Source organism: Rana temporaria, chromosome 4 (genome assembly GCF_905171775.1).
Source record: "Rana temporaria chromosome 4, aRanTem1.1, whole genome shotgun sequence".
In the NCBI taxonomy this organism is placed as follows: Eukaryota; Metazoa; Chordata; class Amphibia; order Anura; family Ranidae; genus Rana; species Rana temporaria.
Genome location: NC_053492.1, coordinates 365,821,393 through 365,846,933, shown reverse-complemented (window position 1 = coordinate 365,846,933; position 25,541 = coordinate 365,821,393). Strand labels below are relative to the sequence as shown.

Genomic DNA, 25,541 nt, shown 5'->3' with positions numbered 1-25,541 from the left:
TGAACACCGATAAAAAAGCGTTTATGCACGTTTTTCAGCATTCAGCGTTTTTTTTTTGGTCAGAAAAATTGCTCCTGAACGCGATTTTAGGGTGTTCGGACAACAGCCCATAGACTCACCTGCTGATAAACTTCAATAAAACGTCCACGTGCACATGGACACATAGGATAGCATAGAGGAGTTTAAGGGCTGTTAAAAAAAAAAAAAAAATGCCCCAAAAAATTCAGTTTATCAGCTTCAGTGTGCACAATGCCTAAGGCCTCGTGCACATAGGACGTTTTCAAACTGCCAGCGCTAAAAACGCCATTTTTTGTCGCGTTTAGCCACATTTTTATATTAGCATTTCTGGGCGATAGCGTTTTTTTGGGAGTTTTTTTCATTAAAAACACTCCATATAAATGTAAAAAATGCCTAAAAACTTCAAACGTGGCTAAGCACGGCTTGGAGCGTTGACGCCTTTTTGGAGTTCTTACTGCTCCTGGAAGCACAGACTGTCTTTTTTTTTTGCTACTGCCTAAATTTTTTTTTTTTACAGTTTATGGACAGGCTAACATGGGGGGGCTTGTAGAGGCAGTTAAAATAAAGTCAAACGCCCCTAACAGCAGCTGTAAAAACATCCTGTGTGCAGGAGCCCTAAAAGAAGTGGCGGATCAGAAACTGCAAATAAGACCATTTTGATAATGTTTCACATGAGTTGTATGCAATATTTTAAACAAAAGAACATTAATACATACTGTAGTTAACTAAAACAAAAATAATTGTATAAACCTTTCCTGGAAGGCACTTCAACGAATACAATTTCTTTGTCGAAATGGCCAGCCTTTTGTGCAGCCTCAGTCCTGTTCTGTGATTGAACTGCTAGCTGGTCCTGCTCCTCTCTGGATATTTTCCATTGTTTGGCCACATTTTCAGCTAGGAAAAAAACAAGACAAGATATTTACAGTTTATATTTGAGGGAATACATAAGATATCACAGTGACATAAAGATAACGATCAATAAAAAAAATTTAAATGCACTTTCACTTCACAACATTCAACACATTTTCCTGCAACCAGGCTATTGGTCCAGCCATTCAGACCTGATTAGAAGTTCATAGAAGCAAGACCAGTGTTGGAAGAAAGACCATAAAAGGATTAATGGCATAGGCCAGTGGTCTTCAAACTGATATCAGGCCAGTTAGCTTCACTATCTCCCATCCACGTGCAAAAAAATATAAATACTCTCATCAGTGCCAAGCTATCAAGTTTATGTGCCCACTGGGTGATTGTAATGCTTGAGGATTGTAGGTGGACCTCAAAACTATAAGTAGCACTAGATCGTAGTAGAGCAGGAGGAAATGGAATTCTTTTCTTGACAGCTTTCCTGTAGAACATTGGTCTTCAAACTGTGGGCCTGGGGCCCTTTGCTTGCTTTTATCCAGCCCTTGGGGCACTATTCTTCCCACTGATAGGAGACACTATTCTGCCAACTGACACCAACAATAGGGCACCATTTCTCCCAATGATACCAATGATGGAGCACTGCTCCTCTCCCTAATACCAAATGTGATGATATTTACTCCCACTGACTCTAGGAAAACTTCCACTCCCGCTAGCCACAGTCCGGCCCCACTAAAGTCTAAAGGACAATAAACTTTAAAGTTTGGAGACCCCTGGCATAGACCATACCATACATAAAGTGGAGTTCCACCCATTTTTTTATGTTTGTCTGTGCTGCATGCTCTAATCTCATAGTGTTCAGAATGGACAATTTTTATTTAATTTGTTGCTTGTAAATACCTTTATTTTGTAGTCCTTCATTACTTCCTCCTCCTTATTTGCCTAGGCTATTTGCAAGGGTTTCTGGGATAGGCATCATGTTTCCCAGTAGTCCTTGCAAACCTGACTGAAACCTATTACATTGCTTGTGCACTGAGCATGTGCGAGATATGCAAAGCTGAAATCCAGGAAGTCATACAGTCTGGCTTCATGATGCCCACACTTAAGATGGCCACGGTCTATTTCTAGATTATAAACGCTGTAACAACCTAACAAAACGGACCTTAGTTTACAGACTAACTTTACTAGAATACATTAAGCTTGTGTATTACAGGGGTATTTATATTTAAAAAGTGAAATTGTGGGTGGAACTCCGCTTAAGTAAGCAGGAATAGACAGAAGCGAACATTTGCGTAGAATGCAGAAGCTGGAGATAGGAGGAAAGGTAAACTGCATTTAAATTACAGTTATTCCCATAATGCAATGGAAGCTAACAATGTTTACTGTGTGCTGTTTTTACTAAGCAATGTGCCAAATTTTACTCCCTGCTTTGCAGTGAAAAAAAAAACAGCACATCGCTGCTGTCTGTAGAGAGCTTTGTGTAGTTTATGAACACAGGACTCTCCTCTCATTTGCTCAGCCGATCAGGTTTCAGCCATGATTCATTGGCCACGTCCCGCCGACCGACTAGTCAGCGAATGACAGCACAGCCGGGGCAGTGGGCTTGTGCCTAGGGTGACCACGTGTCCCAGGTTGCCCGGGACAGTCTCGCATTTTGCAGGTCTGTCCAGGGCACCTTCATTCCAGGAAAAAACAGTGTCCCGGAATGAAACTGACACAGCCACCCCCTGGGCCAATCTGATGCCCACAAAAAAGGCCGCCACATCACCTTTACTCGCTGACAGTACTTGTCCTGGCCAGGAATGCCTGGAAGAGCACATTCCCTCCCCCTGCTTGTGATTGGAGAAATCATAAATCCCGCCTCTTGTGTCCAATCGCTGTGCTGCGATTCGTTACAGCAGAAGCTGATTTTTGGGAAAGTGGGGTGTCCCTGAATGGTAGTTTGGAAATGTGGTCACCCTACATTTTCCCCCCTAACCAGAAATACAAAATCACGTACAATTGTTTTCTGCGTGTCCTTCAGGTGACAGCCCTAAAAGTTTAGTCTGCAATCATCTTACCAGTTATTCCCATGTGGTACTTGTAAAAGGCATCATTAAGACCGTCACAAAGTATGCTGTCTTGTAATGGGACATCCCCAGCTTTCACACCTGCTCGCATCTGGACCAAGTGAGGAGCCTGAAAAATAATTATTTAGTTAATATGCAGGTATATACACACACACACACACACACACACACACACACACACACAATATGAATCCATATCCTGTATAATATTTAAAGCGGAGTTCCGGCCACAATTTCACTTTTTAAATATAAATACCCCTGTAATACACAAGCTAGTAAAGTTAGTCTGTAAACTAAGGTCCGTTTTGTTAGGTTGTTACAGCATTTAGACACTTTATAAAATAGAAATTGACTGGGGTCATCTTAAGTGTGTGCATCATGAAGCCAGACTGTATGACTTCCTGGATTTCAGCCTTTCAAATCTCGCACATGCTCAGTGCTGCACAAGCAGTGTCAGATCAGGTTTCAGCACCTGTGCTGTCCAAGTCACATGATTCTTTGAGACTGGGGAGTGCACAGACTCCTGGAAAGTTACACCCACTACATTCCCAGGAGTCTGTGCGGTGTAGGTTAGGAAGCTTAAGCACCTAGGTGCAGGAAGTGGGAAGATTAACTATTCTGCCTAGCAACAACATTTTGAAGGCATCTAAAAAAAAAACTACTGATGTAATGTTATATTTATGGGTGGAACTCCACTTTAAAATAGAAACACATTTCCTGTCTGTGGCAACGGAAGATTTTTTGTATACATTAGCTTTACACCCACAGTGAGCATGCTCCATCTCCCTGCCTGCTCTCCTACTCAGAGTTCCACTCGCCTCTCTCTGCTTTCTTTAAATAAGAATTAAATACCAGTAATAGTTCTAGTGCACATTTAGCTGTGTATTCTCAAGTCTCATGTCCTTCCTACCTCTCTGCTCTTCATCAATGTTGTACTAGCTGTAACCCCTGTTCTCTTTTGCAATGTTACATCCAAGATACTGAAACGCACATATTGGGAGATTTACTTGTTGGCATCTGACCACTGGGGTTTCGGAAATTATGAAGGCCTGATTGGCACACAAGTGCAATGTGCTCAAGATAATCAAGATTGCTTTGCCAAGATGTCTGTTCAATCCCAAATAATTAAAAGGAAAGTGCGGGAAATAACAAAACAGTTATACTCACCTAGCTGGCTGCAGTAGTGATATAATGCTTCAGTTATCCCTCGTCGCCTCTACATCGACAACCAAACGATCAAAGACTGCTGATTGCTCAGTTCTCGGCTCCACTCTGAGCACAGAGCGTTGACTGTCAGTCACCAACTCACTGCTCTGCCACTCCATCACTCACTGGAGCACTGCACTGTAGAGGGGCGGGAGGGAGGGCAGGGAGCAATGTCCTAAAAGATTGACCCAGCTGCCAATCACGTGTCTGGGTTGATCCCTGGCATTATAGTTGGTATCCCTTCAGAGCCTGACCGGCTCTCTGATATCAGCCAGCAGCAGCTTTTCTTGGGAAGTTCTGTGCATGGTGTACCTGCTGTGTCTGCTGCTTTATGCAATATCCTGTAATACTTTGCCCTAAAGTGGTTGTATGCCCCGCTTTGTGATTTTTACCTACAGGCAAGCCTATAATTAGGCTTACCTGTAGGTAAAATGAATTCATCCTGCATGCAGCTGCTGACGTCAGCAGCGCATGCGCTCTGAAGGTCTGGAGTATCGCGCACGAGAGTGACGTCATCACGGCTCCGGCCACTCACAGCGCCAGAGCCCGCAAACCCGGAAGGAACGCCGGGGGGGGGGGGGGGGGGACATGGTCAGCCCTCAGCAGTTACTGGGCTCCTCTGCAGGGGCTTCGTTCTAAGGTAAGTATTTTATAATGTGCTAGTATGCAATGCAGGAGGGGGGGGGGGTTCCCCAAGGTTTACTACCGCTTTAAGGGAGGTGTCCTTTTTTGTATGTTTGCTTCTATGATGTGAACAATGGAAGAAGAGCCTGAGGCCTAATGAGGCTAATAATGTCCCATTTTTTTTCCTAGAACCGATGCCGCGTACACACGATAATTTTTTGGGTTGTAAAAAACAATGTTTTTCAGGCTCTAGAAAAAAAGTTTTTTTACCTTGATCATTAAAACGGCCTTGCCTACACACGATTGTGGAAAAAAAAATGCTCAAGCAAAGCGCGGTGACGTACAACACGTACGACGGCACTATAAAGGGGAAGTTCCATGCGGATGACGCCACCCTTTGGGCTGCTTTAAGCTAATTTTATGTTAGTAAAAGACGATTCGCGCTTTTCTGTCTGTTACAGCGTGATGAATGTGCTTACTCCATTATGAACGGTAGTTTTACCAGAACAAGCGCTCCCGTCTCATAAATTGCTTCTGAGAATGCGGCGATTTTTCACGTCGTTTTAGCCCACACACAACCATTTAATTTAAAATGTCGTGAAAAAATAGAGCATGTTCGAATTTTTTTTGCCCCGTTTTCAGAACCTGAAATATGCTCTGAAGCCCACACACCATCGTTTTTAATGACATTAAAAAAAAATGTAATTTTTTACAACTCGAAGAATGATCGTGTGTATGCGGCATAACAGCTTTTACAGGGCATTAAAGAAAAGTTTCAATCAAAAATGTTGTGTCATCCTTGTTGTACGAGTGCGTTTGTGACCTTTTCCACTTGTATGAGTGCATATTGCAAAATAGCCTTCACAAAGGCCAGTTGTGGCGAAAGATTAGATTAGAAAGACTTCTAGATAAAGGTCAAGGTTTACATGGATCAGCCATAAGTTTACGACCACTGACAGGTTAAGTAAATAACATTGATTATGTCGTTACAATGACATCTGAAAGACAGTGGGAAACATTGGGCACAAGTTGATGCGTTGCAAGCAGAAAAAAATTGCCATCGTATTTTGTTGTGTATTAGGCTGACCCATCTGGGTGGCCACGCCGATTCGTATTCACAGCCAAAAGCATCTACAATGGGCACTTGAGCTTTAGAACGTGAAGCAATGGAAGAAAGGTGGCCTGGTCAGATGAATCACGTTTTCTTTTAAATCATGTGGATGGCTGGGTGCATGCGTGTCACTTACCTGGGGAAGAAATGGCACCAGGATGCCATTTGGGAATAAGTAAAGCCAGGGGAGGCAGTGTGATGCTTTGGGTAATGTTCTGCTGGGAAACCTTGGTCCTGCCATTCATGTGGCTTTTACTTTGACATGCACCACCTACATTGTTGATGAGCTAGTACACCCCCTTCAAGGAAACCATTTTCCCTAATGGAAGTGGCTTCTTTCAGCAGGTTAATTCCCCCTGCCACACTGCAAAAATGGTTTGAGAATGGTTTGAGGAACTAAACAACAGGTTTGAAGTATTAAAGTGGAGGTTCACCGGGAAATTGCTATTTTTACCCTTAGATGGATGATCATTTAGTCTAGGGGAATCGGCTAGTTGTTTTAAAATCGAAGCTGTACTTACCTTTTTAGAGAGCGATCTTCTCCGCCGCTTCCGGGTATGGGCTGCGGGACTGGGCGTTCCTTCTTGATTGACAGTCTTCCGAAAGGCTTCCGACGGTCGCATCCATCACGTCACGATTTTCCGAAAGTAGCCGAACGTCGGTGCGCAGGCGCAGTATAGAGCCGCACCGACGTTCGGCTTCTTTCGGCTACTCGTGACGCGATGGATGCGACCGTCGGAAGCCTGTCGGAAGACTGTCAATCAAGAAGGAACGCCCAGTCCCGAAGACCATACCCAGAAGCGGCAGAGAAGATCGCCCTCTATAACGGTAAGTACTGCTCGGATTTCAAAACAACTAGCCGATTCCCCTAGACTAAATGTGCATCCATCTAAGGGTAAAAAAACATTTATAGGTGAACTCCCGCTTTAAGTAGACTTCCAAATTCTCCAGATCTCAATCCAATCAAGCATCTGTGGGATGTGCTGATAAAAGAATTCTAATCCATGGAGGCCTCCCCTCTCAACTAACAGGACTTCAAGGATCTGCTACTTACAGCTCGGCCTTAAGAGGTCTAGTGGAGTCTATGCCTTGACAGGTCAGGGCTGTTTTAGCAGCAAAAGGGGATCTACTCAATATTAGGTGAGAGGTCAAAGTTATGGCTTATTGGTGTATGGCCACTTACTGCAACCTCAAACATTTAAATATTTTCAAATATGTGAAAAGCTATGCAGAGATATCGAGTTATTAAAAATCCAGAAGCCTGCAAACCTCTCTAATTTCAAGGGAGCCCACATAAGCACTGTTCGGCTACAAAATAATATTAGTGGCTCTAAAGGCTGAAGTTGTTTTCTGCAGCAGATCCCCAAATACTTACCTGAGCCCCAGGCTCTCCGAGGACTCTTCCCTCCTCATTGACTGAATGAGCCAGTGAGCCAATGAGAAGAGAGAGGGGACAGGGCTGAGCTTCAGCTCCATGTCTGAATGGACATGCAGAGCAGCGGCTGTTTGCTCTGGGGGCACTTGGCAGGGCAGAGGAGCCAGGAGCACCGGCAGTGGACCCGGGAAAAGGATGATCAGGGCTGCTCTGTGCAAAACCACTTCGCAGACCAGGTAAGCACGACGTGTTATTTAACCACTTAAGGACCGCCTCCTGCACATATATGTCGTCAGAATGGCACGGCTGAGCACAGGTACGTCCCCTTTAAGTGCCCAGCCGTGGGTCCGAAGCTCCGTGACCGCGAGACCCGCGAACCTGATTGCCGCCGGTGTCTCGCAATCGGTCACAGGAGCAGAAGAACTGGGAGAGGTGTGTGTAAACACACCTTCCCCGTTCTTCACAGTGGCAGTGGCAGTGTCACGGATCGTCTGTTCCCTGATATAGGGAAAGACGATCAATGACGTCACAAGTCCAGCCCTGCCCCCCTACAGTTAGAAACATATATGAGGTCACACATAACCACTAGGGGGTCGCTGTAGGGGTTAACTCCTAAACTGCAATTGTCATTTTCACAGTAAACAATGCATTTTAAATGACAATGGTCCCAAAAATGTGTCAAAATTGTCCGATGTGTCCGCCATAATGTTGCAGTCACAAAAAAAAACGCTGATCGCTGCCATTAGTAGTAAAAAAAATATATATTAATAAAAATGCCATAAAACTATCCCCTACTTTGTAAACGCTATAAATTTTGCGCAAACCAATCGTTAAGCGCTTATTGCGATTTTTTTTTACCAAAAATAGGTAGAAGAATACGTATCGGCCTAAACTGAGGAAAAAAAAAGTTTTTTTATATCTTTTTGGGGGATATTTATTATAACAAAAAGTAAAAAATATTGATTTTTTTTCAAAAATGTTGCTCTATTTTTGTTTATAGCGCATAAAATTAAAACCGCAGAGGTGATCAAATACCACCAAAAGAAAGTTCTAAAAAAAGAATGCCAATTTTATTTGGGAGCCACGTCGCACGACCGCACAATCGTCAGTTAAAGCGACGCAGTGCCGAATCACAAAAAGGGGCAAGGTCCTTTAGCTGCCTAATGGTCCGGGTCTTAAGTGGTTAATAAAAAAATTGCCTTTAACTGCTTCCGGACCAGCCGCCGCAGTTATACTGCGGCAGGCTGGCCCCCCTGCGCGAGCCGTCATAGCTGTATGTTGGCTCTTTAAGACGCCTTTGACATCGCGTGGGCCAGAAGCGTGTCCCCGGAGCTGATGCGCGACCGCCGGCACCCGCGATTGCTAATTACAGAATGAGAACGGTGATGTATGTATGTGTGTGTGTGTAAACACACACACACACACACACACACACACACGTCCCGGTTCTCTCAGGGGCAAAGATTGATCGTGTGTTCATACAATGTATGAACATCGCTCAATCTCTTCCCCTAGTCAGTCCCATCCCCCCTTCAGTTAGAACACACATTAGGGAACACATTTAACCTCTTGATGGCCCCCTGGTGTTAACCCCTTCAATGCCAGTGACATTTTTAGAGTAATCAGTGCATTTTTTTAGCACTGATCGCTGTATAAATGCCAATGATCCCAAAAATGTGTCCGATGTGTCCTCCGTAATGTCGCAGTCACGATAAAAAACGCAGATCGCCGCCATTACTAGTAAAAAAATAATAATAATAATATTATTTTGTAGACGCTATAACTTTTGCGCAAACCAATCAATATACGCTTATTGCGATTTGTTTACCAAAAATATGTAGAAGAATACATATTGGCCTAAACTGAGGACAAAATGTGTTAGTTTTTAAAAAAAAATGGGATATTTATTATAGCAAAAGGTAAAAGATTGTGGTTTTTTTTTTCAAACTTGTCGCTCTGCTTTTGTTTATAGCGCAAACAATAAAAAAAACATAGAGGTGATCAAATACCACCAAATGAAAGCTCTATTTGTGGGGGAAAAAAAGGACGTCAATTTTGTTTGGGTACAGCGTTGCATGTCCACGCAATTATCAGTTAAAGCGACGCAGTGCCGTATCGCAAAAAATGGGCAGCCAAATCTTCTGGGGCTGAAGTGTTTAATATCACTTTTTTGGCATAAACATTTTTTTTAACAGATATAGAGCTAGGAGCCAGCTAAAAAAGTTAGGAGCCATTTTTTATTTATTTTTTAAACTAACAAAGCTTTATTTTCTGTGTGAGCTAAACTCTGCTCACCTCCCTGCTTGTCTCCAGCACTGCAGGGAGAAGACGTTGCGCACAAATTGGCTAATGCTAAATGAAAGAGGAGGGTTGGAGAATCTTTCTGCATAGCAGCAGTGGATCCAAAGGGGGAAAGGGGCGGAGAATACATGGAGGCGCTGGTATGGGAGAAAGAAAAAATAATACTGTATTTATTGGCGTATAACACTCATTTTTTACCCTGATAACAGAGGATAAACTGTGCCTGCGTTTTATTGCCACTGATAGCAGCTGTTTACCACGTGAACGCTCCGTCCAATGGAGCGATCACATGTAAACAAACCAGCGTCATTTAATGACGCCAGTTCCTCCCTCCTCTCTCTGTACCAATCGGTACAATGTGAGGAGGAGAGAGCGGGTGTCAGCAGCGCGTGTCAGCAGCGCTATGGGCTGGATCTGTGACTATTGCAGTCACAGATCCAGCAATACCCTGTGCAATACTCTGCAAAACCCCCTGTGCAATACTCTGCAATACCCCCCGGCGCAATACCCTCCTGTGCAATACTCTGCAATACCCCCCTGCGCAATACCCCCCTGCGCAATACTCTGCAACACCCCCTGCGCAATACTCTGCAACACCCCCGTGCAATACTCAGATATTGGCACCATAGCTTGTGGACGCTATAACAAAGACCAAATAATATCCACCAATTTGTAATTATTTTTACCAAAGATATGTAGCAGTATAAATTCTGGCCAAAATTTATGAAGAAAAATTACAAATTTGCTAAATTTTATAACAGAAAAGAAGAAAAATTCATTTTTTTACAGAATTTTCAGTTTTTTTCTTTTATAGCACAAAAAATAAAAAACCCAACGGTGATTAAATACCACCAAAAGAAAGCTCCATTTGTGGGAAAAAAAGGACAAAAATTTCATTTGGGGGACAGTGTTGTATGTCTGAGTAATTGTCATTCAAAATGTGAGAGCACCAAAAGCTGAAAATTGGTCTGGTTATTAAGGGGGTTTAAGTGCCCAGTGGTCAAGTGGTTAAAGTTAGGGTGCGTGTTATATGCCAATAAATACGGTAATTTGCTCTGCTGTGGGTGAGCAGCAGAGATAAAATTTTATTTTTGTTTTTAGAGGTTAAAATTAGCTGCGCGGCGCCCAGAACTGCATGTTAGGGCCATGGGGCAATAGGAGTTGCTCATGCTTGGTGCCAACAGTGAATGGGCTGACTAGTGGGTGGGTTGTCAGTGTCCGGGGCAAGGCAAGTAATTTGCGCCCCCTAACCCATGGACTTTTAGCACTCCCGGAGTCCTGGTTTGAGGGAGGGGTCAGTGCCTAGGATCCTCACCTTCCAGGGTCACCTCCTACCTGCCTTCTTCAGCGCCTGCACCGTCTGGCCATGGGTGGCTGTCAGGAGGGGGAGGCAGGTGGTAGAGGGAAATAGGTGGCCTACCCCTCCTACTTCCCCTAATCCGCTCTTCACAGTCCTGCCCATCTCTTCCTTTAACCCTCAGCACACTCAGAATGGCACCGGGGCGGGACTCATTTCTCGACCCTCTAAATGTTGCGCCCAGGAACATGTAACATGTTCCCGAAGGTGAACTTATCCTTTAATCAAAATTGTTCACTCTTCTCAATAAGCTTATGAAATGTCTCCATGTCAGGGTGGAAAGCAGAAACTTTTATAGAAGTAGATTACTTCTATATATAAAAATCCCAATTTCATCATGGAGAACCTTCATACCTGACTCATGTTCTCCATACCACCGGCAACCACAATATCAGACTCCCCAGTCAGTATGGACTGAGCTCCAAGGCTTACTGCCTTTAGGCCTGAACCACAGATCATCTGGCAGCTCCATGCAGGAACAGAGTAAGGAATTGTGGCTCCTACAGCAGCCTGGCGAGTTGGGTTTTGCCCAGTACCTGCAAGACACAGGAAAATAAGAACATACAGAAGCAGGGACAAAATGGTTGTAACTAAAAAGATCAAATATTATCAAATTCAGGCATATCTAAATAATGAGCCCATTTGTCTATATTGCCAATACAATATTTATGTAGGTCTACCAAACTGTCATTTGTCTACAACGGTGTGGACTAAAGGAAATGTAGACATTTTTTTAAAGGTTTTTAATTTCCCTATAAATATGCAGGTTTCTGAATGCCACATCCAAACCCATGTACATCACCATTGTACCCCCAAAAACCTTGGATACTCTGTGCCTGGTATCTGGCACTGACCCCACCCCATGCACCTTACTAGTGAAGTCACCAATAGTGGTGATGGCACAACTGTAAAGTACATGGAATAGGGATCTGCAATACAGATCGTTCAAGGTTTCAGTAGTGCAATAAAGCCAAACAGAGGTAGCATGCAGTAATTAAAGTGAATGTAAACCCAAAATTTGTATTTATTTTTTTGATATCACAATGTAGAGAATAAGATTTCCTATCACCTGTGCCCAGTCTTGCCGCACAGAGTTAATCCAGCGCTGAGCAATCCTCTTTTATTGTTCAGTGAAATAAAACAGACTTCCAGATAAAGACCAAAGTCTTTGCTTGAGTGACAGGTTATTTACATATCTCGTGCACTAGCTTGCAGACATGCACAGCTTCTGTAAAGTGCACAATTCACATCCCCCTCCCCTCTCCTCCTCTCCTCTCCAGCTCTCCCAGGATTGGCTGTCTTTCCTGTGTTTTCATTAAATGTTTTCAAAATATGGGATGATCCACAGTTCAGTGTAAACAGCCATCAGAATATACATAGACAAGAAGCTATGCATGTCTGCAAGCTAGTGCACGAGATATGTAAATAACCTGTCACTCAAGCAAGGACTTTGGTCTTTATCTGGAAGTCTGTTTTATTTCACTGAACAATAAAAAAAAAGGATTGCTCAGCGCTGGATTAATTCTGTGTGGCAAGACTGGGCACAGATCATAGGAAATCGTATTCTCTACATTGTGACATAAAAAAAAAAAAAAAAAAGTTTACATCCACTTTAAAGGGCATGTCCGTTTTTGTTTTTTTTCCATAGAGCAGCAACGGGTCACACCCCTTGTCAGTTTTTTACTGCAATCCAGGGTTCGGTTGGAGAGTTTGTTTTTTCATTTCCAGACAATGTTTTGCTAGCCTAAGGTATTGCATAAAATGTTTCCTCTCTAGACTAGGGGTCTCAAACTGGCGGCCCTCCAGCTGTTGCCGAAACTACAAGTCCCATCGTGCCTCTGCCTGAGGGAGTCATGCTTGTAACTGTCAGCCTTGAAATGCCTCATGGGACTTGTAGTTTTGCAACAGCTAGAGAGCCGCCAGTGTGAGACCCCTGCTCTAGACACTAGGGAAATGCAAGAAATTGGATACATTCTAAATAGAACATTAGACAAAGTAGATTACCTGATGTCAACACATGTCCAAATATAACTTCAGAGATTTCATCTGGTTTAATGTCAGCTCTCTTCAGAACTTCACCGATCACTACGGTGCCCAGGGTTTGAACCGGCAGAGTGGACAGGGCTCCATTAAATGAACCTAACAGAGAGGAAATATGTAAAAACAGAACTAAGAACTGCATAATGATCATTAGTCAAATCACAAGGGATAAGGACGAATGTGGTTACAGATAACATTTAAGGCTCATTAAAGTGATCTGTCACGATGCATTACTACCTGCTATTGCATGCATGAGAGTGTGTTGGCTTAAAGTGGTTGTAAACAATTACATATACCCATTGCAGTGACTGGCTTCAGGTGATAGACAGAGAACTCACAAATTCTCCTTCATAAGTTGTACCTGTTCATCTGCAGTCTTCTCTTCATCCAAAGTGCAGAATTTATAAAGCTTTTCTAAGCCGTCAGAAAAAAGGGGGGGGGGTGAAGAGATGAAATTACACACCGCTCTGAGAGCTATTTGGAGGAAAGCCCCCCTGCCCTCTTTATACAGCATACAGGAACAGAGATGAGGCTATCAGTTTCTTGGACATTTAGGGCCTGATCCACAAAAGGGATACGCCGGCGTATCTACTGATACGCCGTCGTATCCCTGTTTCTATCTATGTAACTGATCCACAGAATCAGTTTCTCATATATAGGCAGAAGATCCGACATGTGTAAGGGACTTACACTGTCGGATCTTAGGATGCAGTACCGCAGCTGCCGCTGGGGGCATTTCTCGTCGAAATCCAGCGTCGGGTATGCAAATTAGCACTTACGGAGATCCACAAAGCTTTTACGCTTCGTTTTTTCTCCGTAAGTATTAGTTTGCCGTCGCAAAATTAGGGCTGCTTTTACAAAGTGTAAAGTTAGTTCACCATGTAAAAGTAGACCCTTCTTTCCCGCGACGCTGTCAAATTTTTTTTGACATTTTTTTTCCCCCGCCGCATCTCTTTTTTTCCCGATGCAACTTTTTTTACCCGGCGCGATTCACAAAACTCGGCGTAACGTAAAACCGCGCAAAGCACGTCGGGAAAATAACGTCAAGAGCATGCGCAGTACGTCCAGCATGGGAGCGCGCCTAATTTAAATGGGACTCGCCCCATTAGATTAGGAACGCCTTGCGCCGGACGGATTTAAGTTACACCGCTCAAAATTTCTAAGTAAGTGCTTTGTGGATCGGGCACTTAGGTAGAGATTTTGCGGCGGTGTAACTTAAATGTCAAAAGTTAAGTTACGCACGGTTTTTGTGGATCAGGCCCTTAGTCTCTTAAATGAGACAAGTACACACTATAAATGGATATGCTTTGTTCATATTTCATTCCTGAGGTTTAATGCCACTGGTTTACTGACAGTGCACACTGACCAAATGGTGGGAGTCACTCACTTTGCACTGCCACCATTACTACATTTTTTTTTCCAGTGAATACAAGCCATTTTCTCATGGTGAAAATTGCAATGTCACCGCTCCTCCTCTCTACTTTATTTAAATCAAAGAATGCCTTTTATTCACTGGAAAAAAATATAACACCATGTGAATGACCTACTGACTATTACAGTTAGACCCCTTTCACACTGGGCAGTGCGCGCATTAGCGGTAAAGCACCGATTGATTTAGTGTCGCTTTACCGCTGCTATAGCTGCGCTTTTCGGTCACTAGCGGGACACTTAACCCCCCGCTAGCAGCCAAGGAAAGGGTTACTAGCACCTGCTTTGCAGGCGCTTCGACAGCACTGCCCATTCATTTCACTGGGATGGGGCAGTGTATACACCGCTCCAAAGATACTGCTTTCTGGACTTTTTTTCCTTTCCTGCAAGAGCACCGCCCCAGTGTGAAAGCACGTGGACTTTCACACTGGGGTGACTTGAGAGCCACTTTACAGGCGCTATTTTTAGCACTAAAACACCTAAAAAGCACCCCAGTGTGAAAGGGGTCGGATTCTCAGCTTCCCCAGTGGCCCATCAGGTATGAGACTTACATGGTGCCAAGCTGTGCCAATGTAAAGCTAGCCATACATTGTATAATCTTGTTGTGAAATCTCCTTTAGCTTTACCACAAATATGTAGTATCCAAATCAGGCAAGCTTTTGTACTACATAGTTGATGGTGGATCTAAAGGAGATCAATCAGATTTTATGGTGTATGGCAATACAAATGAATTCTAGCGTTCAGCTTTACAAAACTGTACAAAAGCAACAGCGCCATATAAAAAATAAGAGGAAAAAGGAAAAACCCGACACCATCATTGGGGGGACACTAGGTACAAATCATTTAAACCAGCATCGCAAAATTGGTATTACTTACGCGGGTAATCTATTAAAAACATCAGAAGTGTACAGAAGTACAAAGATAAAACTAAAGTTTGACCGCCAGAAATGTTCCAGCTGGCAGCTTTATAAACCAAATTTGTGACCAGGGCTGTCTTAATGAGAGGGCACACCTGGGCACTGCACAGGGGCCCCCGCTGCATGGGGGGGGGGCCCTGCACTTTCCCCAAAGCAGCTAGTCCTTAAAGCGGATGTGCCAGTAAAAAAAAATATTAAAAGCCAGCACCTACAAATACTGCAGCTGCTGACTTTTAATATTAGGACACTTACCTGTCCTGGAGTCCAGCGCCGTCCGCAGCAGAGTACAAGCGATCGCTCGTCTCTCTGCTGCTCCCCCCGCCATCCTCAGTGAGGGAACCAGGAAGTGAAGCGCTCCGGCTTCACTACCCGGTTCCCTACGGCACATGCGCGAGTCGCGCTGCGCCCGCCGATTGGCTCACACGCTGTGTGCTGGGAGCCGAGTGTTCCCAGCACACAACGGGGGACAGACGGGAAGTCAGGAAAAACCCGTCTTTTGCCTGTGACGTGTGGCCGGAAGTGGGTGCAAATACCTGTCTTTAGACAGGTATCTGCACCCCCCTCCCCCTGAAAGGTGTCAAATGTGACACCGGAGGGGGGGGCGGGTTCCGATCAGCGTCAGTTCCACTTTAGGGTGGAGCTCCGCTTTAAGCCCGCACTGCCCCCATGATGGCACTGAGAGTGATAAATACACAGGGAAGGCAGTCTGCCTCCTACCTACTTGATGTCCGTTTACCGGCACTGTCATCATTGTAGGGGCCCCAGAGCATTACTTTGCCCAGGGGCCCATGATGCTATTAAGACAGCCCTGTTTGTGACAGGTTGTGTAAGCACAGCCGAACGCTTTTTAGAAAACACAGGATTGGCGCAACGCATCAGACGTGCAATGGCGTCATCACGCTGAGCGAGAAGAGGATGCCATTTTGCTCAAGCTCGGTTTGTGGATGATTCTTGTGTTTTTTACCTATTCTATTGTGAGTGTGTGAGAGTGGCATTTTTTTTTTTTTTATTTATAATAAATATTATCTACCGGTCTACACTATTTGCCTTTTTCCTTTCGTATGGGTATATATACTGGAGGAGACATTTAAAGACTGTCTGACACTATATGCATGACCTCCATTTATTAGGATTCATGAGATAAGGTGAAAAGACGCCTATAGGGGGTCTTTGGTGGTGAGCACACGGTTGGTCCCTTTTTTGGTGAAGAGTTTGAGGTTTATTGGGGTACTGAGAAGATTTTAACTTCTATTATTTTTATTATACAGTACCTGTATATATTATAGTGCCAACAGTTTACAATATAAATGGGGATAGTACGATTACAATACAGAAGGATTGGAGGGCCCTGCTCATGGAGCTTACAATCTAAAGGGAGGGGAAGGTGCACAATATTCATAGCAGTATATAGGACTTGGCTGCAGAGCTGACACTTCTATTGGTGCAGCTGCACTTCAACCCTCTTTTATTTTGGTTGATCTCACATCATAAATTGGAGTGTATATATGGGACTTTTGTTTTTGCTTCAACTCTTCTGGGAAGGCTGTCCACAAGGTTTAGGAGTGTGTCTATGGGAAAGTTTGACCATTCTTCCAGAAGCGTATTTATGAAGTCAGGCACTGATTTGGACGAGAAGGTCTGGCTCACAGTCTCCGCTCCAATTCATCCCAAAGGTGTTCTATCGGGTTGAGGTCAGGACCACTCAAGTTCCTCCACCCCAATCTCGCTCAACCATGTCTTTATGGGCCTTGTTTGTGCACTGGTGGGCAGTCATGTTGGAACAGGAAGGGACCATCCCCAGACTCTTCCCACAAAGTTGGGAGCATGAAATTGACCAAAACGTCTTGATATGCTGACGCCTTAATGCCGCGTACAGACGGTCATTTTTTGTGATGAAATAAAATGATATTTTTAAAAATGTCAATTAAAATGATCGTGTGTGGGCAAAATGTCATTTTATGTCTTCTGAAAAATGACAAAAAAAAAATTCGAACATGCTCGAATTTTTTGTGTCGTTTTTCAAAATGTCATTTTTTGTGTCAATGAAAATGATAGTGTGTGGGCAAAACGACGTTTTTAAACCCGCACATGCCCAGAAGCAAGTTTTGAGACGGGAGGTAAAACTACCATTCATAATGGAGTAAGCACATTCAGGCTGTAACAGACAAAAAAGCACGAATCGTCTTTTACTAACAAGTAACCAGCTAAAAGCAGCCTCAAGGCGAATAGAACTTCCCCTTTAGAGTGCCGTCACTTTGTTCATCATTTTTCAAAATGATGGTGTGTATGCTCCATCGTTTTTGAAAATGAAGTTTCAAAAATGTCGTTTTTTTTCATCACTTCAAACGTCATTTTTTTTTTCATCACAAAAAATGACCGTCTGTATGGGGCATAAGAGTTCCCTTCACTGAAACCAAGAGGCCAAGCCCAACCCCTGAAAAACAACCCCACACCATAATCCTCCTTCACCAAATGATTTGGATCAGTGCAAAAAGCAATGGCCAGAAAGACAAGGATGAGAGAGTTTGGGGTGGAGGAACATGACTGGCCTGCGCAGGGTCCTGACCTCAACCTGATAGAATGAATAAAAACAGAGACTGCGAGCCAGACCTTCTCGTCCACATCAGTGCCTGTCCTCACAAATGCACTTGGAAGAATGGTCAAACATTCCCATAGACACACTCCTAAACCTCGTGGACAGGCTTCCCAGAAGAGTTGATGCTGTTATACAGTAGCTGCAAAAAGTGGGCCAACTCAATATTGAACCTTACGGACTAAGACTGGGGTGCCAATAAAGTTCATGTGGGGGGGAAAGGCAGGCATACCAATACTTTTGATAATATAGTGTATATTGGATCCTTTTTATGGTTTATTTGTATTAGTCTTTACAACACTATATTTTGTGCTTTTGATATATTTGTCATTTTTTCATGTACACATCTCGGGTATTTTGATATTTTTTTATTTAGAGCCCTTCACTTTATTTTCTTTTTTATGTATATTACTAGTGTGGTGTATGCACTGCTCAGTGGTAGCAGCTCTATTTTCCTTTCTTATACATTTAGAATTTTTAGTTGATCCTTACAGAATAGCGAGAGGATTTTTTTCACATTTTATATAAAATTGGTATTACTTATTTGGGTAAAGTATTAAGGGCCAGTTCACACCATAGAAAACGCAATCCTGATGCGTTCCAGGTGCTTTTTTTCCCCCATGCACATTTTTGATGCGTTCCAGTGAGTTTTTTGTACGTTTTTAGGGTCAGTTCACACCATAGAAACACAATCCGGATGCGTTCCAGGTGATTTTTTGCATACACGTTTTTGATGCGTTGCAGTGCGTTTTTTGGTACGTTTTTGATGCAGTGCTTTTTTTCACCCCACTTTTTTCTTAACCTTTAAAGCGGGGGTTCACCCAAAAAAAAAATATTTAACATTAGATTCAGCCGAGTTGTCAGAATGACAATCAGCTGTTTTTTTTTTTTTTTTATCCCCGTACATACCGTATTTTCACCGCCGCTTCCGGGTATGTCTTCTGCGGGACTGGGTGTTCCTAATTGATTGACAGGCTTCCGACCGTCGCATACAGGGCGTCACGAGTTGCTGAAAGAAGCCGAACGTCGGTGCGGCTCTATACGGCGCCTGCGCACCGACGTTGGGCTTCTTTCGGCAACTCGTGACGCGCTGTATGCGACGGTCGGAAGCCTGTCAATCAGTTAGGAACGCCCAGTCCCGCAGAAGACATACACGGAAGCGGCGGTGAAAATACGGTATGTACGGGAAAAAAAAGCCGATTGTCATTAGGACAACTAGGCTGAATGTAATGTTAAAAATGAATTTTTGGGTGAACCTCCACTTTAAGCGAATGCAGCTTTATGAAATGTTCCAGCTGACAGCTTCATAAAGCAAATTTGTGAAAGGTTGTACAAGGACAGCCAATACAGGTTGCATAGGGATAGCACAGCTCATGTGTTTAAACATTACTGATGTTACACAAAGCTGCTTTGCCAATTTGCCTTTGGACTTTCCCCTATGACTCGGAACAAAAGCACATGATCTGATCAGTGGAGTAGACTGACCGTCCTATCACACTGACAGTATGCAGAGGAGGCGTGGACTGACAGCTTGGACCTGGGATATGGTTCTACACTCGCAGGCAATCAGAATGCTGGGAGGGAAGCCAACTGCACAGCTACCCAATCACACAGCCACCAGCATATATGGTTCTACATTAGCCAGCCAATCAGCAGCAAGAGAGCAGGACTGACTGTCATTACAGAAAACTCCTCCCTTCACTCCACACTGAGCTCATGAATATTCATGAAGCCCAGATCCATGCAGCAGCAGCAGCAGCAGGCTACGCTAGAAGCTTTGCATTCCCAGGGAAGCTCTTTGTATGTGAATAGATGACTATGCAGCAGGTGCTCTTCATTGTTTACATGTTCCCTTACAATGATCTATATATATATCAAGTCCTGGAGAAATTGAACAGATTTCGATGTTTATATAAAAATTAAATCTGATGCGTTAGAAATACCTCCCAATCTCCATGTACTTAATCCCTTAGGTTAGGTTCACATCAATGCGTTCCAGGAACGTGCGTGTGTTGGGAATGTGCGTTAAATCACACGCTATCCCAACACGCAAAGAAACGCCCTGCCCTTTAGCAGACACGTGCGGTGCCGTTAATTTTCAAACACTTGCGTCTTCGCGCATGCCAAACCAGGTGGTTTAGTGCAGGGCGTTTTTAGAAAGGAGTAAGAGTTTAGGCTGGTGTCACACGGGCATGTCCGTAGTCAGCGCGGGATCTCCCAGCCGAGCAGGCGGTTGCACGTTTCATGCGCATAGGGCAGCCCATTGAAATCAATGCGCTGTGCTAAATATGCAAAAAAAAAACACACACACACACACACACACTCAATGCACCTTATGGTGTGAATGAGCCTTTAGGGACCTCTTTTCCAAGTCTCACTGAAATGAATGGGCAGCCCTACACGTGACGTGTTGGAACACCCTGAAACTGTACGGGAACGCGTGTGCACGCTCGGTTGCACCTGAAGGTGTAACCTACGCCAAATGCAACAATGTCCCCCACGAATGCAACAATGTCCCCCACGAATGCAACAATGTCCCCCACGAATGCAACAATGTCCCTCACGAATGCAACAATGTCCCTCACGAATGCAGCCATGTCAGCCATGTCCCCCACATATGCAGCCATGTCCACCACATATGCAGCCATGTCCACCACATATGCAGCCATGTCCACCACATATGCAGCCATGTCCACCACATATGCAGCCATGTCCACCACATATGCAGCCATGTACACCACATATGCAGCCATGTACACCACATATGCAGCCATGTCCACCACATATGCAGCCATGTACACCACATATGCAGCCATGTCCACCACATATGCAGCCATGTCCACCACATATGCAGCCATGTCCACCACATATGCAGCCATGTCCCCCACATATGCAGCCATGTCCCCCACATATGCAGCCATGTCCACCACATATGCAGCCATGTCCACCACATATGCAGCCATGTCCACCACATATGCAGCCATGTCCACCACATATGCAGCCATGTCCACCACATATGCAGCCATGTCCCCCACATATGCAGCCATGTCCCCCACATATGCAGCCATGTCCCCCACATATGCAGCCATGTCCCCCACATATGCAGCCATGTCCCCCACATATGCAGCCATGTCCCCCACATATGCAGCCATGTCCACCACATATGCAGCCATGTCCACCACATATGCAGCCATGTCCCCCACATATGCAGCCATGTCTCCCCATACCTAGATGTCGCCGCCTAGTTAATCAGCGTGCGGGGAACATTACAGCTTTCATTTGAATAGCTGTGTGTTCCTCGCCGCGCCGCATATAGACACTCCCCCTTGCTCGGGATTGGACGGGTGATCTGCACTTTGATAGACACACAGCTATTCAAATGAAAGCTGTAATGTTCTCTTCACGCTGATTAACTAGGCGGCGGCGTTGCGGTATGCGGCGGCGGGGGGGGGGGTAGTATGGGGGGCATTTGCGGGAGTACAAGTACTCCCGTAAATGCTCAGTATCGGTCCCGATACCGATACTGGTATCGGGACAACCCTAATGGATATTATTGATGTCTGCATTATGTCTACATATTTCTGTTTATATGTACATTTTATTTGTTTAATGTATATGTGCATCCACTGGCCCTGCAACTTTCAAGTTTTATTGTTGCTCATTGATGTATAACAATTGTAATAAATCTCTATATATTTACTTTCATCTGTGCTGTGTACATGTGTATTATGCCGGGTAACTCACAATCATTGTTGTTGCCATTTTGTTACATAACACTTTGAAAATAATAAATTGATTTTGTCCAGAGCTTTTTTTTCTTAGAAAATAGGTGCGGGAACTCAACCACAACCCCGTTCAGATTTCACAAACAGTAGAAGGGTCTTAAAGGGGCATTAAATAGCAGGATTGCATTACATACAGAATGCAGAGTTCAGGGGGGTTACACACAGAGTGCAGAGCTGTTGCTTGTAAACACAGAAACCAGACTTATGTGTTTACAAGTGATTGTGGTGAGCGGGCACCAAAGGGTCTGAGCCAGAGGTGGTGAAACTGAGTTCCCCCTGAAAAAAAGCCCTGATTTTGTCTCATTGTTCGTTGTGAACATTGGCTAAACCTCTCTCACCTCATTCAAAGTCCCAGGGCTGCCCCCTTTTGTCTTTAAGTTATCATACAAGTTACAATCTGACCTTTTAATATCATGGCACTTACCTGTCCAGAGAGACCACAATGTCGGCACCACAGCCGATCTTCGGATCGACTCCCGGGTGCTGCCACCGCCATTCCTAGTAAGGGAGCCTGGTAGTGAAGCCTTTCGGTTTCGCAGCGGTTTCCCTACTGCATCTTCTAATTGGCCCGGCGGCAGGGGAAGGAGGAGGGGGGACAAACTTCCAGGAGATCGGGCTGCGGCCCCTCTCTGGAAGCAGACCTGTTAAAGCCAGGTCCCCCATTACCCCCCTGAAAGATGCCAAATGTGGTACTGGAAGGGGGGGGGGGGACGTGTAGGCGAGAGTTGCACTTTTGGGTAGAACTCTGCTTTAAGGCTACATTTAGATGGCCGAATATCTGGGGTGGCTACCAACAAGAATCAGCAGAATGCTCTGGATGCAGCATATTACCAAAGCAATATAATATGAGGACCTACCTAATCTATCTGTATACAGCTAGGCATACACCTGCATACGTGTTGGTAGATCTAAAGCCCCATACACACTATTCGATTTTCTGCAGATTTTTGTCTTCAGACTTACCAAGACCCTAATGCCGCATACACACGATCGGATTTTCCGATGGACTTGTTTCATCGGAAATTCCGATCGTGTGTGGGCCCCATCTGACTTTTTTTCCATCGGAGTAAAAAAAAAAATAGAACAAGTTTTAAATTCTTCCGATGGAAAAAAAATCTGATCGTCTGTGTGGAACCCACGCATGCTCAGAATCAAGTCGACACATGCGCGGAAGCATTGAACTTCATTTTTCTCAGCTCATCGTAGTGTTTTACATCACCGCGTTTTGGACGGTCGGAATTTAGTCTGACAGCGTATAGCAGGGATCCTCAAACTATGGCCCTCCAGCTGTTGCGGAACTACACATCCCATGAGGCATTGTAAAACTCTGACATTCACAGACATGACGATTCATGATGGGAATTGTAGTTCCTGAACAACTGGAGGGCCGTAGTTTGAAGACCCATGATGTATATGGGAAGTCAGCTTCATCAGAACTCCGACGGAAAATTCCATCAGAATTTACAATCGTGTGTACGCGGCATTAAGGTTTGACCTCATATTATATGGTTTTGGTAAATCTGAATAAACAAATCAAATAGTGTGTATGAGGTCTAAGGGTCGCCATACACAATCTTTGTACAATCAACTTTATATTTACCAAAACTATGTAATATGGAGGACAAACTTAAGCTATCCAATCAATCAGGCATCACACATTTTGCAATCTAATTGTACAATTCCCCTTAGATCTGTCTACATAGTTGTTGACGAATCTGAAGGGAATTGTACAATCAGATTGCAATATATGTGTGATGAGCTATACAATCAGATTGCAATGTGTGTGCTCCTTTAGTTATCAATGTTTTCAAGAATCTGCAACAGTGATCTATAATAACAGAGCAGACATTAGGATGGTATGGGCACCCTCTTCCCATACACCCATTATAGAGCAATTACTGGGGTGCCATCTATAACAGTGCAAGGGACAGATCCTAGCTCTGGATTTATACAGATTTATTATATTGCATTCCCAGCAAAACAAATCTGTTTTATGAATAATAATAATAATAATAATAATAAAACGCCCACCAGTAACAAAGATCATGAATGTGCAGCACACATATCTACATGGATGACTGGGAACACATTATATACAGGCAATGAATAGGGTTGCTGGTTACCTATAGGTGTGCGGGCAGCAGACACAATGACTACGGGGTCCTTTGTAGAAGTCATTCTCCAGGACTGGGCTCCTTCCTCTGCTCTGTACACTTCTCACCAACAGAAGACCTGAGCTCTGCCAACACTTGCAGCACACGTTACTGTCTCACCAGCCTACCAGCCCTTCCTGGATGACTGCGTACAGCAATTGTGCCACCTACTGGCCTGGAGGGAGTATACCTCGAACAGCATCAGGATTATCATTTCATGTATGACTGTTATATAACTGCATAGTTGCCAACATTTGAAAAAAAATTCCAGGGACACTTTGCAGCACAGCTATTAAGCTCCCAAACCAAGTCGCGAACATGCCGCCGCGCTCGCGACCAATGGCTCTGCATCTTAAAGGGGACATACCTGGACGCCCATGTGCGCAGCCGTGCCATTCTGTCGCCGTACATCGTCGTGCGGCGGTTGGCAAGCCGCTACACAACTCTACACTTCCTTTATACAATTCTACAAATATACTTATAAGTGCAACGGTAAAACCTATAAAATAATATCCAGTGCAAATCAACCAATGTATTGCAACATAGTAGTGATGGTGTCACCCCCGCTGCAAAAATATTTAGAGAAATTGCAGAGCTTCAATGTGCAAATAATTGTGAAACCCCCTACATACAATATTATTTAACAGTGATGCAAATCAACACGTGTATTAGGACATAGTAGTGATGGTGTCACCCTCTCTGCAGAAGGTAGGACTTATTGCAGAGCTGCAATGTGCAAAATCATAATAAAATGTACAATTGATGTACATATTTTATTAGGATTATATATAGGGGGTTTCACCACTATTTGCACATTGCAGCTCTGCAATGTTTTCTACCATTTGCAGAGGGGGTGACACCATCACTACTATATTGCAATACATTGATTGATTTGCACTGGATATTCATTTATAGGTTTTACCATTACACTTATAAGTCCATTTGCCAACTAGCTGACAAGATTCTCTTATTGCTTTTGAGTTTTTTTTTTGGGGTTGTATGGTTGTTTTACTTGATTTGTTATTTCCTCTGTATACTGGTAACCACTGGCCCAGCATATTGGTGGTCAGTGTGTCCCCTCTGTATGCTGGTGGTCAGTGTGCCCCATGTATGCTGGTGCTACGTGCAGGAGGATTCTACGTGCAGGGTCCAGGAGGATGCTATGTGCAGAGTGCAAGGCTCAGGCGCATGCAATGCACAGAGTGCAAGGCTCAGGCATAGAGTGCAGGGCTCAGGAGTGCGTTGTACAGAGTGCAGGGCTCAGGAGTGCGTTGTACAGAGTGCAGGGCTCTGATCATATTATAGTGACTTCTCTTTAGCATGAATGGCCATAGATGGATTGAAACTCATCCTTGGTGAACCAGCTGAATTTCCATCAGTAGCTCATGTGTAAAATCCCTGTTTTCTGATGCCTGGGGAGCTGGGGAACACACTAAGCCTCCATGCACATGAGTTGTTTAGGCCCATTCAGACATGTGTGCCCATGTGCAGGGCTCTCTTGTGCATTGTGTGCCCCCTGTGCCAGTGTTCTATTCATTTCTTTTGGGACCCAAACCTGCATGTCATATTAGAATAGAGGCTATGTGAATGCAACCTCATGTCCAAGTAGAAATGAATGGGGTGCTGACACAGGGATGCACATAATGTTCATGCATCCCCATGCTGATAAGATAGCCCTGCATGGGAGCCACATGTCTGTGCCT

At 44.2% G+C, this 25,541-nt stretch overlaps 1 protein-coding gene across 1 annotated transcript in view; it reads right to left on the bottom strand.

Annotated features, from left to right (window-relative positions):
* Positions 1–23,982, bottom strand: part of ACAT2 (acetyl-CoA acetyltransferase 2) — a 41,955-nt gene extending 17,973 nt beyond the window's left edge. Inside the window, exons 1-5 of the mRNA XM_040350914.1 lie at positions 23,809–23,982; positions 12,927–13,061; positions 11,277–11,458; positions 2,940–3,057; positions 769–912 (exon numbers count right to left, since the gene is read on the bottom strand). Coding sequence (XP_040206848.1) covers positions 769–912; positions 2,940–3,057; positions 11,277–11,458; positions 12,927–13,061; positions 23,809–23,863 — 634 coding nt within the window. The 5' untranslated portion in view covers positions 23,864–23,982. The remainder of the gene's footprint in view (positions 1–768; positions 913–2,939; positions 3,058–11,276; positions 11,459–12,926; positions 13,062–23,808) is intronic.
* Positions 23,983–25,541: the final 1,559 nt, after the last annotated feature.